This window comes from Anneissia japonica, unplaced genomic scaffold (genome assembly GCF_011630105.1).
Source record: "Anneissia japonica isolate Jap-2015-1 unplaced genomic scaffold, ASM1163010v1 scaffold287752_len1182401_cov188, whole genome shotgun sequence".
NCBI lineage: Eukaryota > Metazoa > Echinodermata > Crinoidea > Comatulida > Comatulidae > Anneissia > Anneissia japonica.
Window position 1 is genome coordinate 1,047,359 of NW_022687544.1, and position 19,544 is coordinate 1,066,902.

The following is a 19,544-nucleotide window of genomic DNA, read 5'->3' on the forward strand; positions in this document are numbered from 1 at the left end:
GACCCGTACGTTATGCTAGTGTTTAATATTATCTACATACATAGGATTACTGTTTTTCCTAAATTCAAAAAATTATAGTTAGTCAATTGAATTTTATATAGCCATTAATAAATATAGCCATTATTAAACAATAATTATACAACCTTTGACACGGATATGTCTATCTATTTCGATTAAGTGATAGGCCTACCAAAAGTTTACAAACTCCAGTGTTACGTTGGCAATCTCGCAATGACGTCATAGTAATCAGTGGCGGATTCAAGTGGGGCCGAGTCGACCCTAAATTTTTCAAAATTATTTTTTTTTAAATGGAAAAGAAAACAAAGAAAAATTATAATAAGAATTTAGGTCTGAGAGTGCCATTTCCGGCAATCTAGAGGTGTCATAATCATAAATTGTCTTTCCTCAGCCCCAACCAATGTTGGGCTGAGGTGATCTACTTTCCAAATTGTGCAAGTCTCTCCCTGTCCCCCCTCTAATTTGTTTCCTGCCACTGATAATGATAAATTAAGTAAATCAGCTTTATGTTTGTGAAATCAAAATGCTAACTAATGTTTTGTGTGCTCCCTCCCTAGTCCTGTTTGATCGTAAATTAGACGGTACTTTTGTCACTCACAATAGTGTAGTCGCAATATTACTTACACAAAAGTGAAATTCAAATAAAGGAGAAAAGCAAAAACCTCTTGATTGATTTTAAAAGTACTGTACATACAAAAAGACTAAATTAATGACTGTTTTAAGTTTATCTTGAATACGTTACAAGCTAATCAGTAGATAATAAATCATTATTTTTATGAAGGTTAGTTTGCACGAAATACATAAGCAGGCATAATTATGACTAAAAGGATAATTTTAAAAACTTTTTTATGATGAGTATTTCAGTGGCAGATTCAAGGGGCTCAGCCGGCCCGCCATCCCTATTTTTTTTTTCGAAATTAAAAGTGGAAAAAAAATTAAAATTACATTCAAATTCAGTCTGAGAATGCCATTTCCGACCAACTAGAGGTGGCATAATCATAAAAGTCCCTCTCTGGGCCCAGCTCTATTTCAAATTACTGGATCCGCCACTGGATATTTTGAAAATTTCGTATGGCAATAAATGTTAATTGCATTGCTTAAAATCAATTAAAAGGCTATGTGCGCCAGAGCTTCCGGGGCTTCGCCCCCTGGTCCCCAACCAAGGCTCATTTTTGGCACGAAATATATATGCGGGCATAATTATGACTAAAAGGATAGTTTTAAAAACTTTTTATGATGAGTATTTTAGTGGCAGATTCAAGGGGCCCAATTGGCCCACCATCCTTAATTTATTTTTTCCCCCGAAATTTAAAAGTGGAGAAAAATGAAAATTATATTCAAATTCAGTCTGAGAGTGCCATTTCCGACCAACTAGAGGTGCCATAATCATAAATTTTCTTACCTCAGCCCCAACCACGGTGGGGCTGAGGTGATCTACACTCTCCGTCTGTAAAAGTCCCTCTCTGGCCCAGCTCTATTTCAAAGTCGTTTGACCTAGTTAAAGCAGATATTTGTACCCATACTGCTGATCCTTTAGACATCAGACGTTAGTATAGAGTTTTATGAATTCGGGGTTAATACTTTTAGACACTTCAGTAAATTTCATGAAATTGTTAAGTGTAACCTATTGAAATCGTTCTGTACTACTACACTGTGGCACTTTACGGTGTAGATGTACTTTTTAAAATCAAGGCTACATTCAGGGGCTAGTTGGCCAGGGCCCTTTCCATATAAAAAAGAGAAGAGAGAAAAGCTCAGTGCATTGCGCATCGGATTGAACCTACCAAGACTAAACTAATTAGGCCTATCTATGTTTCGTACTATTTTTTACTGATTTTGTTCATTCATCGAACTGATCATTTATTCGATATCCTATAATCAAGTCTGTTTACGAGGCTTGTGAAGTGCAGTTTTGCTTTTATATTTTGTGAGAAAAATCGAATTTTTAACACAGACGCTGAAGATGTTCAATCGTAACCACTAAGCCTCAACTTGTTTTAGCCTAATGTAGGCAGCCTATTATTCTTCGTTTGCGTTTTTTCAGTGAATTTGAAGTATATAAGAAGAATGCATTTCTCTCATTAATCACTATTCTCGTTTGGTTTTTCCAAGCATCAGTTTTTCCAGCGCCATAAATGGTCCTTCTATGATCAATGACATCACAAAAGCTACAGCGTACGAAAGCGCCATACATGCAATGAAGAGATTAGCCTGAAAGAAACACGTATCGATAATGTTATTCGATAAAACATTTTAGTAAAGCTAACGATACCTGTTTATCAAGGATACTTTGTTAGCCACTTGTTGTTAAATGTTATCATAGCAGATTTCCAGGTAATTCAGAACACGAGATTTATATCAACAAATTCGTTAATATTTTAATTAGTCTAATATTAAATGAAATAAATATAAATAATTCAATACTTACATAGTTGGGAATTGTGAAGTGGAACTCAGTCTTCCATGTAAGTACTATGCCGTATATAACTAACGGGTGAAATAGATAGGCACCGTAGCTTAAACGTCCAAGGGGCGACCAAACACTCCAAGAAAGAAGGGTGTTCGCAAAACCTAATGCAGAGATATAAAACATCGTTAACTTCTGAGACTTGATTTCAATTATTATTCTTGTTGAAGATAAGCTTTAAGCTAAACTAAAATGCTATCTGAGTCTCTAATAAATTATCTACCCCCACCCCTTCCATTCTGATTGGTCAGAGGTTTAATTGACATGTCGGAAAGGTCAATACGTTGTGGCTCAACAACAAGGAAAATATAGTGCGGCCTAATTTCTTTTGATGTTTAATTCATAATAGGCTTACAAAGTCTTCACATACCTCCGTAGCCGGTAATACACGCAAAGGCAACCCAAGCTACAGCAAGCGACCAAGAGAATCGTGCAACGGTGTTATAAAATACAGCCACACCCTGGGGAACCTGGTGTCCATCATAAGTACTCCACAATCCATATATAACAGCTAGTCCCGTTGCTACTGCTGCACACCAGCCCAACAGAACAGCCATCTATGACAAACAAAAACGTAATTGCCATGAATATTGTCGAAACATGATGGCTTACGTATTAAATATATTGAAACTATCGGTAAATTTCCCGTTGATTTATTATCAGGCGGTATTGGGTAGGGACAACAAGATTTCCTGCTCAAAACAGGACATCCATTCGTAGAAGCCTTTATTAAAAAAAAAAAAGCCTATCTAAATTTATTTCTGGAAATTCATAAGTTATTTTTATTTTAGTGTATAGGCCTAAGCATTAAATAAAGAAAAAAGAATGAAGGAAAAATAGGAAAGATATTCGAAGCGGCTTAAATTTGATAATAGGTCATTATTATATTTTACGTGTTTTCAATAAATTTTGGGCACTAATCGTTAGAGGTCAAGGTGCAAGGCCTATCACGTTTTTCCAGCTATACGTATTCATATCTAATGGTTACCATTGGTATCTTCAGTTGCTTTTTATCGAGGCGGTACAATACGTATCCAACAGACACTCCAACTAGGTAAGCTGGAATACGACAGTAGGGCTTGCCATAAACTCGATCCCCATCTGGATACTCGGTTGAATCCGTCCGGTTGTTATATTTTCTGAGTAGACAGAGATTATGTTATAATTTTTTAATTGCAACAAAATTAAAACGCTCTCCATTTTTCAATGGCGAGGGTAATACAGTAATACACAATATTCCGATCTTTTGTAGCAGCGGTGCTCAATTAAGACAACTGGGCCAAAAATATATAGTATCCTGACAGCTACTGATCACCTTTCAATGATCATTTAGAAATTAATTATCGGGCTTTACAAATTTAATCTTAAATAAAGATATATTTTCTAATGGTTATTTGTATATTTTATTGTAGGCTTAGTACTCCTAAGTAATAGTCAGTAATTTTAACACGTACTGTTGTTCCCAACCACCTTCGATTGGCAAACCCCAATAGGTATTAATTGAAGCTGTTGCCGCAAAGGACAACAAACAGAGAGCAGATATTGCAGCAAAACCGGCCTTCCAACTCCTAAAAAAGGAAACATGATAGTGAACATAAATTCCAATGTTATGCATATCGTGCCATTTTAACAAACTCAAACAGCTAAGCGAGAACTAACGATGGAACAAATTAATGAATGAATAAACAAATTGTCGAAAATACAATCGAATGACCATCAGAACTCCTTCATTGTAAATGCAGTACATACATTTTAATGATAAATTCATGAGTTTATAATTGGTTTAGATAATTTATTTTTGTAAGTTATCTAAATGTCTTTGTTAATTAATATAATGGTACTCGTCTTTGCAGCAGTGAAGACAAAATTTATTTCACACGTTTGATGTATGACAATAAATTTCTCTTTTATCTTGACTTTCTAAATGAGCGAGTGAATAACTGGGTAACTGGCAATCAATCATTTAATTATTCAACCAATCCAACAGTAAATAAGTACCGTAAATTATCATAAATAATTACTTAATGATGATAATGACAGTGACGATTATGACGATGATGTCGATGTCCAATGGCAATGATCATAATCGTGATGGTTAAAAGTACTTTGGTACATTAACTTACTTTCTCAGCAGTACAATTAGCAACGGAGAGATGACAAAGAATTGCATATCGTTAGCAAGGTACCAACCCCACGACAAACACTAAAAGACCAAAACTCAATTCTCTAAAACTGACATTTTAGACAACTTTAATAAAAATTATTACAAAGTTTTTGTAAGTGTTTGAAAATAGAAAACGGGTAGGTTAAAAGTTATTCAATTATTGGCCTAACACTACCTAAAATTATCAATATATAGCATAGAGGTCAATAGACTTAAACTCTGGCTGAGAGACGGAAAGTGGGGAGTGGTGATGTGAATGAACACCACAAGTGAGGGGAACGTAAAAACCTCCAAAAATAAGTGAAGGTGAAGTAAGCGTATATTCCGACTGGTGGAGTCTAATGTTCAGACTGGAACCAACCAAACATCCCAAAATGTAGAGATTTGAGATTTTTATAATAGGAAAAATCAGGAATGCTCAGCCCAACCACATATTGGATTGGAGCATTAACTACCTGTGGCCTATTTCTAGTTTAACACAAAGATCTGATATTGAATGGTCTTGAAATTGCACACCCCTACGAAGGTGGCGAATTGCACACATTACACCCTCCTTGTTTAAGGAACTTCCCATTACCAACACATTGTAGCTTAATATAGAAATTTAAAATGTTGTCCTCTGTGCTTAACTAATGATTGTGCCGATATTGTTTTTTAATCAATTGCACTTTGTTTCTAAAATTGAAAATACCGAAAACCGCCCCTTTTTAAGGAGACATATTTGGGACCAAGAAAATTCCCTTTAATAGGGTCTTCTAAATTGGGGTATCACTATTTTAGAGACACTAACCTAGAGGAGGATTTAGCCCCCCCCCCTAAAAAAAAGAAAGAAAGAAAAAAAAATAAATAAATAATGATCACCTAAAACGACTCAGATGTTATTTTCGGGCGTCTATAGTACCAATAGTAAATGGTATAATAATAATAACATTATTATTATTATTATTATTATTATTATTATTATTATTATTATTATTATTATTATTATTATTATTATTATTATTATTATTATTATTATTATTATTATTATTATTATGGTTATTATTATTATGGTTATTATTATTATTATGGTTATTATTATTATTATTATTACTGTTATTTAAAAAATTCGCGGGGGTATGCCCCCGGACCCCCTAGAAAAGTGTTATCGTAGTGTTCTTCCAAAATTTTAATTTAATTGACTGTGTCCGCTTCAATTCCGTTCGTTACCGGGGATCAATATGGCCATGTTATAAATTCATCAAACTTTAAAAATTGCATTTGTTGTCATAGGATTTTTTTTAAATTGGTCTCCCCGTAATAGTTTAAAATAATTTAAATATATATAATCGTGGCACACTCAGTACTCACCCCTAAATACAAGTTAACAATAGTGCTAAAATATTTTATTTCCTTCGTTTTTGCATGTGCAACAAGCCGTCTGATGACAAAATAGGACGATAGATCATAGATAGCAAATGCAAGAGGGCGGCATGGCCTTTTGTTTTGAATAGTTTTGTTTTTAAAACTAGAGGTGGTATCCCACAAAGTGACGAAGGCCATTGAATCAAAGCCGTAAGGAAAGCAAAATATTATTTCTTTCGTTTCCCGGAAAAGTGTTGCTATGTGTTTCCTGAATAGAAGTGTTCCAAACGAGGGTGGCGTATCATAAAGGCGCAATTGTAATCTCCTGACAGACATGATCAAACAATTGGCAGTTAAAGACTTTGTCAGGGGTGTCTATCCCTATCGGGGATTGTCCCGTAGTTGTCTCTTTATGCTACTCCAACCCAGTAACCCCTACTAACACCACTTTTAACTTTGGACCTATGTCTATTACAATTTGCATGACTAACCTGCTCGCCAAGGTTTCCTGGAAATGGGTACAGGTTATTGATGTACAAGAGGTTTGTCCACCAATATTTCTCACATGCAGTGTGAAAGAAGTATTGGTATCCGATCATTGATAAACCCTTACCAAAGTACACAAATAGATTTGCATTTATTGCAATGGCGATCATGTATAAGGGTGTTAAACGCCAGTATCGGTGGAAATAGAACAGTGCCCAATTCATCCGTCCATCGGTTTTCTTAAGATGTATAAGAGTCAGATAGGTTATAAGAAGACCGCTGAGAAAAAAGTGTTAATATTTTAGCTACATTATATATTTATACATTATTTTAGCTATATTATATAATATACATTATATTATATTTAGCTATATTATAGGAAGACAAAACATTTTTTTTTAATCAATAGTACTCGATAGGCATATATGTGTATGTATAAAGGCATTTAAATAATTTTACAATGTTGATTAATAGTTATATTTATTTAAGCAAATAAACTAGTGATTGATTAATCTAAATTTTAGTAGATTTACAATGAATATATTGTTGCTGTTTACCTTAAGACAAAAAACGAATCGACAGAGTAAGTGCCATTGGTAATCACTTGAAAAGAAAATCTTGTCATAATTGTATCAGTAAATACATAATCATCTAGAAGAATATAAACAATATAAAAATAATAATAATAATAATAATAACTATTTTCTCTATGATAATAATAATAATAATAATAGTAAAAACATGAACACCATTAACAGCATCAACAACAATAACAACAACAGGGCAAGGGATGGTAACGAAGACCTTATGACATGCTGAATAATGAAACCGTAAATAATTAGATTTAATTTATAATATTCAAAAAGGTCGGCAAGAGATAGTATATTTTTTGGTAGTTAGAAAATATAGAACAAACATGTAGCTAAGTGTTTCCTTTCAATGTAGTACATATTACCTCACACCTACTACTTTTTACAAGCCCAATAAAGTTTGCACAGTGAACATCTTCGACACTATAATCAAACTCCAAAATGTAAAAACCAACGAAGCTCAATAAATCGAAAAGCGTCAGAGAAAATCCTTAGGAGAATAGTTATTTTTTAAAGAAAACTTGGTTGTGTCACAATTATAAAACTGGAATATTATCAACATAACTTACCTATATTCCCCGCGCTAAATAAGGCAGTATGCGCCAAGATAACCCACCACATGCTCAGTACACGAATCCCATTAAGGCACCCTAGTTGTCCTCCTGCACTACCAGAGTTCAGAACTTTGGATCCATTTTTTGTAGCAGAGAAGCACATCAACAATTTCTCAATAAAAGCTATAAAAACAATCACAGTAATGTTGGGCTTCATTTTAAATTCATATTATTGTATAATTCATTATCCATAAAAAGGTTTTCTGGAAAATTAAATATATGTTGTCATGTTACTCACCATAAACCTTACCTGTTATATTCCAGAGAATACATTATCCCTTAACGTTTTTAACCTTTTGTAGTCCCTATCCTAGTTAAATCGTCCCAGCTCCATAGGATTCATTATACTCTACGTCCTGTCTCATGTTTCTACCTTTCTCTTTAATCCCAAGTCCAATAAAATACAGATACAGATACAGATCTTTTATTTTCATAAAAATAATAAATAATAAAATAATAGGTAAAAATAAAATAATAAATAATAAAATACAGATTCAGAGATACAGATCTTTTATTGTCATAAAAAATATTAAATAATAAATAGTTAAGGATGATAATTATCCTTTAGATTTACTGCTCCAAGTTGCAATACTAACTCGTAATTTGAATTCGATATTTTAATCAGTAGTCTTCAATAGATAAAGAATAGTCCCTTTCTTTCATCTCATTTATTATTTTGAGGTAACATATAAAATGCGTAAATAAATATAGCAATCCTCTGAGGACAATCTTGTAATAAACGTGTGCCTTTGAGACGTAAAGAAAATAAGATAAAGAAAGCATTAAAATAAAATAAGTATAGGAGTTTAAGTCTAAGTAAAAGAGAATGATAAGAGTGGTTTGTTAATACAAGGAGGAATTTCCTCCATGGTTCACATGTCATCTTCAAAATTTGGACTACCAAATACTATTTTACGCCTATATGTACATTAGTAATTGGAAAAACAAACCTGTGCATGAATTCTGAACATGTACATCCGTACTCCGAACATTTTCTACGTCTATAGTGCCGTAGTTCGGATTCGCTTCCACTGAAGATGCTGAGCCAGTATCAATACCAGAAGAGGTTTCGCTGGTTTCGTCTTTTTTCAACTCCATTGCTTCATTAGTCTTGGACATAAATGTCTCATTCGAGTAAGCATTGTTTGTGACGGGTTCAACAACACGCTTTACTTTGGTTGGTTGTATAGTTTTATGTCTTTCTAAATAATTATTCACTGTCTCGTAAACAGTTCCGGCAATCACAAGAGCAGCAAATATCGATAAGATGCACCTTTTTAAAAATAATATTAATGTTGTCTTTGAAAATATTTATTTAATATACATTTTCTGATTTATTGGTGATCCGCTACAAAGCGCATCGCCTCTTGTTATTGTCAGAGATCATTTTCTTATTCCTTCTTTCTTTCACCACATTTTTGTTAGCACGATATCTCAAAATTGGCAAGAGCTACGTATAGGCGCGCTTCAACGAACATTTTTCTTGGCCTGGAATAGTCACAATAAGGTTTTCAATGTGCTCAGTCATGCGTGACGTCATCTACGCGCAATTTTGCGTTTTTAAATTATCGCTCATATCTTCCTAACCAATTATCATTTCTAAATCATATTCAGTGGGAATAAACTTCCAGTAAAGTTTGATTGTCACATACTAACATATTTTGCGTGAGCATCATAACGCGCGCTCACGTGTGCGTCAAAATTTCAAAAATAGTTGACATTTTCCACTACGTGGGCACATTTTTACGCGCGCGGCACGTACGGAAGCTAGAAATTACATATTTTGGGTTCCTGACATTGTATTCACAATTTTCCATTCTTTTCAGTCATCTTATGGCCAATAGCAATGCCGTACGCGCGCATCAAACATAAGAATCTTTGTGCGCGTTTGTGCCGACATACAGTGACATGAGTGGAGTTGAATAGCTTGGTGGTTAAGATGCTTGCCTTCCAATCCCAGGGTCCTGGGTTCAATTCCTGCCAGTTGTAGGATTTTTTCTCACGACATAAACAACTCCCCTCCCTATATCTCATATTGAGATTTAGTTTGTGTAAAGCATCGTGTGTGTGTGTATGTTTGTCTTGTGTAAGGGATTGTCACCTACAAGTAGGACAGTGATATATATTCGCTATTGGCAATCCTTGGCACATGTGTTGTGTGCCTAAAGAAAGAATAATAATAATAATAATAATAATAATAATAATAATAATAATAATAATAAGAATAATAAAATATGCTAAAATCAGGCTTATTTTTAATCAGTTATAGCAGGTTATAACCATCTTTGGTTATAGCTCCTTAGGATGAAAGGTTGACCCCCAATTATTGTTACATATTCTGAAGGCACATCATTATGACTGATCGGACATTGTGACGTCATCATATTGCCATCTGAATAAAAAAAAAATGTATTTTTATTTATAACGCATAATTTGTATGTATCCCTCGCTTTTTCTTGATCGATCGTCTCCCACCTTTGAGTATGTTATAGCTGAGATAGTTTGCTTTCACAATGTGTCATCAGGTGTCATTCATTTTTCACTTTTATGACGTCATCATGGTCAAAATTAATGTTTTTCTTACCCCCTCCCCCTCCTCTTTCTTTCTTCAATTTTTTCAGAACCCCAGAGAGAGGGCGACAGACATGATATTGTCCTGCACTGTTTCAAAATCCTGGCTACGGTAGTTTCCCATAATTCATGCCTTTTAAGCGCCTAGCGATTTCCTTTGCCAGACAAGCGGATCACCTAACTCGTCCTTAGTGACGAGTTCAAATCTATTTAAATAATTAATTTTGTCAAACACTTTTTTGCCAATCACAAAAGTTGCCTGAGTTTGACGACGGAAATTTACCAACAGTTATTTTACTACGAAACTTGATATATTTTTTTCTGGAAAGTTAACGAATATTGATAACAATTAAAATAAAATAATACATACATTGTTACAATTGCACCAGCTGACCATGGAACGACATCAATGCACTCGTAATAAATTAAATACTTCAGTCCAATGTCCGGTATAGGGTTTTCTTTTATCACTACAAGTAATAGAAATATTCAGCCGATAATTAACATAAATTATTTTATGATATTTTACTTTCATTACTTTTGAATGATCTTTGGAAGTGTCTTCTGGTGCGCTACGTCTAAATCAGACTATTGATACACAGTATATTAGCGAACAGATAATTATGATGAGCCAACATTGTCTTCCCTTACACATGACTACTACGTTTTAAATAAACATATGAAAGGTAAAAAGTTGTATGGATAGCTTACCAGCTTCTGTAATCAGCCAAAGGTCAGTTGTACTGCATGACACTGGAACGCAAACCGCACTCTTTATAGGCTGAAATACAATAATAGATCTATAGCAAACTGATTTGAGGAACAGTCGCAATTATTAATTACTGTACTACATTGTAGTGTGATTTGTTATTAAGACCAAATAATATTATAGGTTGAATTTTATAACAAAACTAGTTAAATAAAAAATAGGTTGAATGTTATAACAAAACTAGTTACTTATTCGCCGTAGAGGATTAATACGTAAATTTAGTCACAAACTAATAATGGTAAATAATTAAACGATCATGTGCCTCTTATTCATGTCAAAAAATGACCAAACTGTTCTTATGTCTAATTAAAAGCTAGATAAAGTATTGGCTCTCAAAGTAAAACCAGTGGTTTTGTCAAAGGATCCCGTCAATGGTCAAAAACAAGTAATTATTCGCCGGAGAGGCCTATGCAAGTTAAGGATTTACTTATTTTCCGTAGAATGCATGATATGGAAATTTGGTCACGAAACTATCGTTGAACATGGTAGAGGAGATTATGGTTTACCGGTACCTATCCGTGCCAAAATATGTCAGAGTAATAGTAAGCCTAGGTATATCATAAAACCTTGAATAGAAGCCCTCTGACTGTTTTTTATAGGACATGGATGGGCCCCTCGAGATGGGCTTCTTTCAGAGATTAGTTTGCAAAATATAAAAGGGACTTCTTTTCAAAATGAATGCCGTAAATTTTAGAATACTATAATAGCTACTATTTTTGCAACTATTGAACTCGAAATTCTGTGTAATAGTTTCAAAATTTTAACCATGCTATATACAATGCAATACTATTAATACTGACACGCTATGATAATGATCAAAAATTGTCTGCCAGTGTGAATGTAAGTGCAGTACATCTCGAAGGAAGCCCATAATATCTTGATTAGAAGCTCGTGTGCTTCTTTACTCGGAGATTGGCTTCATTTGAGATTACTTTTGCAAGCTGAAGGGGTGGGGGTCCTTTCATGATAGGTTTCTTCTCGAGATTAGGCCCATGGGGGCTTCAAATCGATGTTTTACGGTAGGACAATTATTATAGCGAATTAGGTGTGAGATGATAGAGAATGTCAAAGGTCATCTATATGTATGAAAAAACATAAAATATTAATATAGGCCTACATTCAAAATGTTGCAACTGTCCTTATATATTCAGTTTGAATATAAAAGTTCGCACACATTCAACTTATTTACTTACAGTTCGACGTTATGAATATGAGAATTTCTTATTATCAATGACGAGGAGACTTAGTGGATTTTTAGCTGACAGTAAAACATTCTGTGTTGGCCTACAGACTAGTTTCGCTTCAAATTTTAAGAAACTACTTACAACAATAAATCCCCAAAACGCAATAGCGCATTGTTTAGTCTCGAATGGGGAGTAGGGTGCTTGCTCCTTGACACTGGTACATAGCTCGTAGTTTCCCAAACTCACGAAGTTAAAATACTGACACGCTATGATAATGATCAAAGATTGTCTGCCAGGGTGAATGTAAGTACAGTACATCTCGAAGGAAGCCCATAATATCTTGATTAGAAGCTCGTGGGCTTCTTTACTCGGAGATTGGCTTCATTTGAGATTACTTTTGCAAGCTGAAGGGGTGGGGGTCCTTTCATGATAGGCTTCTTCTCGAGATTAGGCCCATGGGGGCTTCAAATCGATGTTTTACGGTAGGTCAATTATTATAACGAATTAGGTGTGAGATGATAGAGAATGTCAAAGGTCATCTATATGTATGAAAAAACATAATATATTAATATAGGCCTACATTCAAAATGTTGCAACTGTCCTTATATATTCAGTTTGAATATAAAAGTTCGCACACATTCAACTTATTTACTTACAGTTCGACGTTATGAATATGAGAATTTCTTATTATCAATGACGAGGAGACTTAGTGTATTTGTAGCTGACAGTAAAACATTCTGTGTTGGCCTACAGACTAGTTTCGCTTCAAATTTTAAGAAACTACTTACAACAATAAATCCCCAAAACGCAATAGCGCATTGTTTAGTCTCGAATGGGGAGTAGGGTGCTTGCTCCTTGACACTGGTACATAGCTCGTAGTTTCCCAAACTCACGAAGTTAAATCTGTACAATGACTTGATAAAGTTATGATCGCCATTGGAATAATACACTGAAATTTAAACAAAAATGGTTCATGAAGCAGTTTTATTTGCAAAGTTATTTATAAGTTATCATCCCATCATCATCTTCCGGTACTGTACATAACCTCTGTTAATAGAGTAAACTCGCACAACATCATGTATCCGAACAACGTCTGGCTAAAATAATCATGAATTTAGAAAGATTGAATACGGTACAGTTCCCGTAACATGACGTCATTCAGAATAAATTTCCACTGAAGCTGTTTACAACACATCTGATATAATATCTTACTATCATATACTGTACCTTGTATATAATAATGTTTATATAATATTATATAAACTTAGGAAAAACTCCAAATGACTTGCATGTGAGGTTTACATGTCACTTAAAAGCTCACATATACTAAAACACCTTTATACAAACAGAAAATGTGAAAGGGTGTAAAAATGTTTCTTTATAATGGATAGTTAGAACTACAAAATCAAATTGAAAATCAAAGAATCCTTCTACATGGAACAATCCTGATCTTAATATTCAAATTAAACATGATAACTTGAAATTTGTTTAAGACACCTCTATGGTTTAAGTTACATGTCAGCAATCTTATATGCAATGCCTTAGACACCTTGCATGATAACAAGTGTACCACATAATGTATTCAGCATAATACATACGGTGTATATATAGTCCATAAAAAAGGACTATATCATAGGAGTGATGTTTTGCCCTACCTGACGTGTTGTCGTATCGAATAGTCAGTACCTCGCCAAATACTAGCGAACACAAATCGCAAGTGATTTGGTTGGGAATCGATTCCACGACCTCCAGGTATCTAGCCTGATGTCTTAACCACTAGACCACCGAGCTCGTATGATATTTTCCTGATGCAAACTCACATCATTATAGTACTTGCAGTACCCGCAGGGGATCGTATTCATCACTAATCACCAAGCGCAAGCTTGATGGTCTAGTAGTTAAGATATCAGCCTAGATACCTTGACGTCGTGGGTTCGATCCCTATCCCTGAATCACTTGCAAATTTCTTTCGCTAATTTTTGGGGACGTACTGAGTATTCGGTATTTCTGCCTTTATTTAATGTTGAAAAACACTTTTTAATATAGTAATGTACTTTTTTTGCTTTGAAATCTATGTTTGTATGTCATCAGGTAGGGCAAAACATCACTCCTATGATATTATCCTGAAACAGTGTTATGTTCCGGTCGCACTGTCTGCACCACCCCCCCCCCCCCCCCCCCCCCCCCCAGTATCCGCCCCATTGTAGTATGTGTGTGACATAAATGCCGATATTTAATAATACATATTTTGGGGTATAAGAACACTATTCGATCCAATGGATGGTAAACAGGTTGTAAAATAAAAGATAGCGAGATCTCTTGGTGCGGTAAAAGTTTGATACACTAAAGCCAAAGCTAAACTTATTTTCTAATGGTAAACATTTAGAGAAAGAACTATTTTTTTTTTCAGTGAAGATACATAGATATGTGACTGGAAAAATAAAAAAAATTATAGGCCTAAGCTTGTATCTACCATAATTTCTTATTTCAATCTATTTGTATATTTTACTTACTTCTATTAGCATAATCCGAGTTATTCTTTTTATCGTAAATATAGGTTATGAAATCAGAACGACATTCTTCCGATACTCCAGGAGCTTCTTTGATTGCTTTGATGTAATCTGGAGCAAGTATCATTTGTAAGATCTTCTTCAATAAATTTACTGGGACTGTAGAATTCGCTTCTCCTTCAAATCGTTGAAAAGCTTGAAATGCTTTCTGTGCTTGCGGATGTAATAAAACTTCCGAAGTACCAAGTATATACGTTGGTAGGAGAACAAAACATGCAACAAAAAACGAACAAAATACGACTTTGCCTGCCATGATACCAAAAAAAAGTACGTGCTAGGCTTGGTATAGGCCTAGCTTTGATGTTATCTGTGGACTTACGAGCATTTGAATGATTACAATACCAAGTGGATGCCTTGCTTCACTTCACAATATAGGCACATGCTTATTTATCATAATTGATAAGATAACTATATTTATTTGTGTTCGTAGGTACGGCCGTGATTATCAGGTCATATCATATCGGTAAACTACAGTGCTAGCGAAACCATAGTCTAATGTTGGTTGAATATCAGAGCGTATCCAGGTAATAAATTACGGTCCGTGAGCACCCTCCTTTACCAATATTGGCGTCATTACTTTACTAAAGAAACGTGACGTATCTTGCGCATTGAAATATTTATTGAAGAGAATTATTAGGGTTTAATTTTATATGTATCAATTTATACATTACTAAATTACCACACCTTTTTGAAGTGACAAATATTGAAAGTCATACTTTACAAAAAATAATTGCTCATTAATATTCATTGAATAGAAATATTAGATTTTATGAAGTTTTTAATCAATTAATTGTTTGCTTCACATAACAAAATCTGTATTAACCAACCATCCGTTTTAAACGAAAACGAACAACTTAATGAGCGACGATACCTTACAAAAAAACCTGGTATTTAAAATAGAGGGTACGAAGGATAGATAGGAGTAGCAGATCTAGAGGGGGTGAATATGGTGGCTGACCACCCACCTTCGTTACCGTGAAAAAAATAAGGGTCACTCGTCTTGTGTGTGTGCTTCTCGTGTACTCTGGTAAAATATGCACTTTCTATTTTAAGCTTAGGCCCTACTTCATTTCATATGCCATCTAAGATCGTCTTGAGTTATGCTTAATATTAAGAAACCCTACTCCTTTATGCACAAGATCAGAACCTGCATTTAACCACAAAACAAACCCGACTTTCCTCGATGCCGGTGCTCTCTTGGTAAGAGAACTGTTTCATACTGTATGTGGGTGAACAAATAAATCTGAATTTGATGTAATATGGAAACTGCAACAATACCACCCTGTGGTGGTGATACATAATTTTTACACTTTTGTTTATAAGTCCCGACATCATTAACGAATAACGAACTGGGAATAAGCAATTAAAAATGTTTTACCACGTGCGTCAATAGAACGTTTTGCCGCAGGCGCTGATAGGTTTTGAGTATGAGCACGTTCGTAGTACTCGGGATAGTACTTGATTCAACGACGGAAGTACTCAAAAAGTAGGCCTACATCCCTTTCTACAACTATTTCTCATAATTTAAACATTCAATATTTTTCTTTCACCATGTGTCTTACATCATTTTCCTGAAGTAATTAAAGGAGCTTGCACCTGTTTTCAAGCGCCAGTCCTTTAGATGTTAAGTAACTATTGCAGCATGCGCCTGTAGTCCAAAGTTTTTTTGTCAGTTCAGTAAAGGATGGCATCGAGGAAAGAGCTAGTAAAAGTTAGTTATCAAGACCTGAAAATATACCAACGTCATTATAAAGAAATATTGAAACTAGTTAACACCAGCTTTGGGAAGATTATCTACCTGTCCTGTACTAGTCAGCTGATATGGGGATTAATTTGCTTAACGATTGGTATATTGACTTTGGTCAGAAACTGCGACTCTTCAGGCATACGTATTGGAATATGGTCCGGTGTGATAGTAAGCTCATGAAATTCCTATTATATTTCATAAACATGATATAGTTTATCTGCTATATTTTGGTCAAGTGTTATATGACCTATTCAAATCTAAATCCTCAAACATAAACACAGTACTAAATTGTTCACAATTGAAATTGTTAAAATGTGTTATCACATGATATAGATCGAAAAAGTAGTTGACACTGATTTTACAAATTCAGTCGTAGATTATTTGATATTATTAATTAAGTCATTAATATTTATTTCAATTTGTTTACTTACTTGCTAGTATCTTTTCTGTGGCATTGTGGGCCTGGTTGCCGCTGGCAACGTCAGTTACACGAACGTGAGTATATGTTTCACTTAATAGCAGTTATTTTTTTTAAAAAGAAATCTATAATAATAATAATAAGCAATTTTTCATAATGCATTTTTTTTTCAAGATGGTGACATTATTTTCTCTCTGTTATCATGTCTCGTAGTTTGAATTAGGCATCTAAATAAATAAAACTCCGGAACCAAAGCCCTTCAGATACTTTACCCCTGGACTACACTGGGCGCTTCCGCCAGCCCCCAGACTCCAGCTTTCGGGGCCGCCGGCAGCTAAGCTGCCCCGGGGCCCAGGACCGCTTTCTGAGAGATTGGGCGATTACAGTTCGAAAATGCCTCCTGCGTAAACAGCGTATTTAGGTAGGCCTATATCAATCTTCTATTCTGTTTACAACCTTCTGTTTTGTTTACCCAAAATAGGTTAAAATCACGGTTTAATTTTACTATAAGTATTATATTACTTTTTTTCCTTTTTAATTTGTCTTTGTTTTCTTTTAATTTTCACATTAGTTGTTAGTTTTGGTGCGATTAATCAAGTCCCATGCACGAAAGTTTCCATGCTGGTGCATCTGCGCTTAAACTTTCTTTGTAGCTATGCATTGTGCAATGTGACATAGAATCAACCTTTCTATGGAATTAAGTATCCATTCAATTATCTCAAAAAAAAAAAAAAAAAAAAAAAAAAATCGTGATAAAAGGGGTGGGGACCGCCTCCCTAAATCCGCCTCTGTGAACGGTGCGATAGCGTTGGTTCCTCTGCTATTTTTATTTGCTATGCCCCCAACCATTACCATAAAGTAAATAAGCTCTACAATTACTGTACAATTCAAAAGACAAATGGTAAAATATGTGGCACTTTTGTTTTAACAACTTACGTAGAGAACACACGTAGTTAATTTAGATTACACATTAAAATCATTGGCCTTTAATAATATAAATTAGTAAATAATCATTCTCTTTGTGAAGGTTATGTGTTACTTGATAGCTTCAATGATGGCGCTTTTTATTGCGGTAACTGCATTGTTTTTGGGCGGACGCCAGCTTCATCAAATCATATTTGATAACATTGTAAGTTAATGAATGTATTGCAAGAAAAATATTTTGTTCATTTTGTTTATCAATAGCAAATAATTTATATATAAATCCGCAATTAACATATTGAATGTATAGCTCATATATTATTTAACTCTTATATAGATCTACAACAATTAATTTATGCATTAGATAATAGTATTCCCACTGAAAATTTTAATATTATTACTTGCTAATACAGTTCTAAATTTTTCTAATTATTTCAGACAACCGAGTGCACCGTGTACCCGGCTATGCTACTGTGTTTCAGCTTTGTAGAAGCCATCACTGCTGTAACTGCGACTATTATAGCATTCCAGTTGGGAAAGGGTCCCGTAACGCCCTCACTGTTGCCGGTAACAATAAATTATATTTGTATTTTCTATTATATATATATATATATATATATAAAAACATATATTGCCTTGGTTTGGCTCTGTAATCATTAGTGGTAGTGGGACTGGTTTGGGCCCTTCCTAAGCTGGTCAAACGTTTCTTTTGGTTTGTTGTTGAACCAAACTACGATCGACATTTTCCGTAGTCAACATCAGCGAGATGTCGTTGTAGGTAAATCCATGAACGCATCGGATTAAAAATATATGCAGGGTAACATGTGACTTGACTAATCGCACCAAACTACGTGATGTAATGAACCGCGTTAAGCTCTGTCCGCACGTGCTATCACATTTTATGTGACAAAAGTGTGTGATGTACACATAAATGCCCATAAATACTATCATAATTACACCCAAATATGGGTATATCACAGTTATTTGTCACAGAAATTTGATAGTGTGGACAAAGTGTTACTTTGTGATCTAATACGGACTTATGTCTAGGTGGTTTTTTTTTTTTTTTGTTTATTTACTTATTTTTTTTTTGTTTCTTTATTTAATTTTGGAACTGCTAGTGATTGCCTTTAGGACTAACTGTCTTTCTTTGTCTCAATGACGTCATAATACAATTATTTATTTACTATAGTATATATGAATATAAAAATCCCAATGTAATATAGTTTCAAAGTGATATATAAAAGTAAATAATTATACATATGTATGGATTTAAAATTAAAAAGCAAGGGTTATTATATATATTATGATGTTCGTGTTATAGTACCGGTATATGATTTCCACATACTGTACGGTACATAAGCTCTTTACCACATAACACGTCATGTGACAATCTTTCTCACAACATTCTTAACAATTTTGATTCTTTTTCTATCAATAAGTTTAAGTTTATAAAAGGTGCCTTTATCTGTTGTCAGTAATACTTTCCCTTTTCTTTAGGGCTTGTAATTGTCTATAGGCCCCTATTTGGTCTTTTTAATTTTCCATTTTTCTGCATATATTTCAGTTCTGGTCTACTTTATCATTGTTTTTAATTTACTTTTTAGTTACTTTTGAATTTCACTTTGTAAAATCTTTTCTGTATATTTTTTGTTACATTTACTGGATGTACCAGGCCTTC

General features: G+C 34.2%; 2 protein-coding genes across 2 annotated transcripts; one reads left to right on the forward strand and one right to left on the reverse strand.

Annotated features, from left to right (window-relative positions):
- Positions 1-1,923: 1,923 nt before the first annotated feature.
- On the reverse strand, positions 1,924-15,123 carry LOC117119986 (nose resistant to fluoxetine protein 6-like). The gene is made up of 15 exons (XM_033264977.1): positions 14,721-15,123; positions 13,062-13,156; positions 12,349-12,414; positions 10,966-11,035; positions 10,625-10,724; positions 8,634-8,956; positions 7,639-7,806; positions 7,037-7,130; positions 6,485-6,758; positions 4,609-4,688; positions 3,940-4,053; positions 3,474-3,624; positions 2,856-3,042; positions 2,447-2,589; positions 1,924-2,229 (listed from the first exon to the last, which is right to left on the reverse strand). Exons 1-15 carry the CDS (start codon positions 15,028-15,030, stop codon positions 2,107-2,109), a joined length of 2,298 nt encoding a protein of 765 aa, XP_033120868.1. The 5' UTR covers positions 15,031-15,123; the 3' UTR covers positions 1,924-2,106.
- Positions 15,124-16,461: 1,338 nt separating this feature from the next.
- Positions 16,462-19,372, forward strand: LOC117120124. The gene is made up of 5 exons (XM_033265139.1): positions 16,462-16,692; positions 16,963-17,019; positions 17,970-18,071; positions 18,302-18,430; positions 19,364-19,372. The coding sequence occupies exons 1-5, from the start codon at positions 16,462-16,464 to the stop codon at positions 19,370-19,372; spliced, it is 528 nt and encodes a 175-aa protein (XP_033121030.1).
- Positions 19,373-19,544: the final 172 nt, after the last annotated feature.

Excerpts from the sequence above, each read along its gene's own strand:
- LOC117119986 (XM_033264977.1), bottom strand. The coding sequence starts at position 15,030 with ATGGCAGGCAAAGTCGTATTTTGTTCGTTTTTTGTTGCATGTTTTGTT. Across the intron at positions 6,759-7,036 it reads GATTCGTTTTTTGTCTTAAG|CGGTCTTCTTATAACCTATC; the intron begins GTAAACAGCAAC and ends CTTTTTTCTCAG. Across the intron at positions 2,590-2,855 it reads GTGTATTACCGGCTACGGAG|GTTTTGCGAACACCCTTCTT; the intron begins GTATGTGAAGAC and ends TCTCTGCATTAG.
- LOC117120124 (XM_033265139.1), top strand. The coding sequence starts at position 16,462 with ATGGCATCGAGGAAAGAGCTAGTAAAAGTTAGTTATCAAGACCTGAAA. Across the intron at positions 16,693-16,962 it reads GAATATGGTCCGGTGTGATA|TATCTTTTCTGTGGCATTGT; the intron begins GTAAGCTCATGA and ends CTTACTTGCTAG. Across the intron at positions 18,072-18,301 it reads AAATCATATTTGATAACATT|ACAACCGAGTGCACCGTGTA; the intron begins GTAAGTTAATGA and ends TAATTATTTCAG.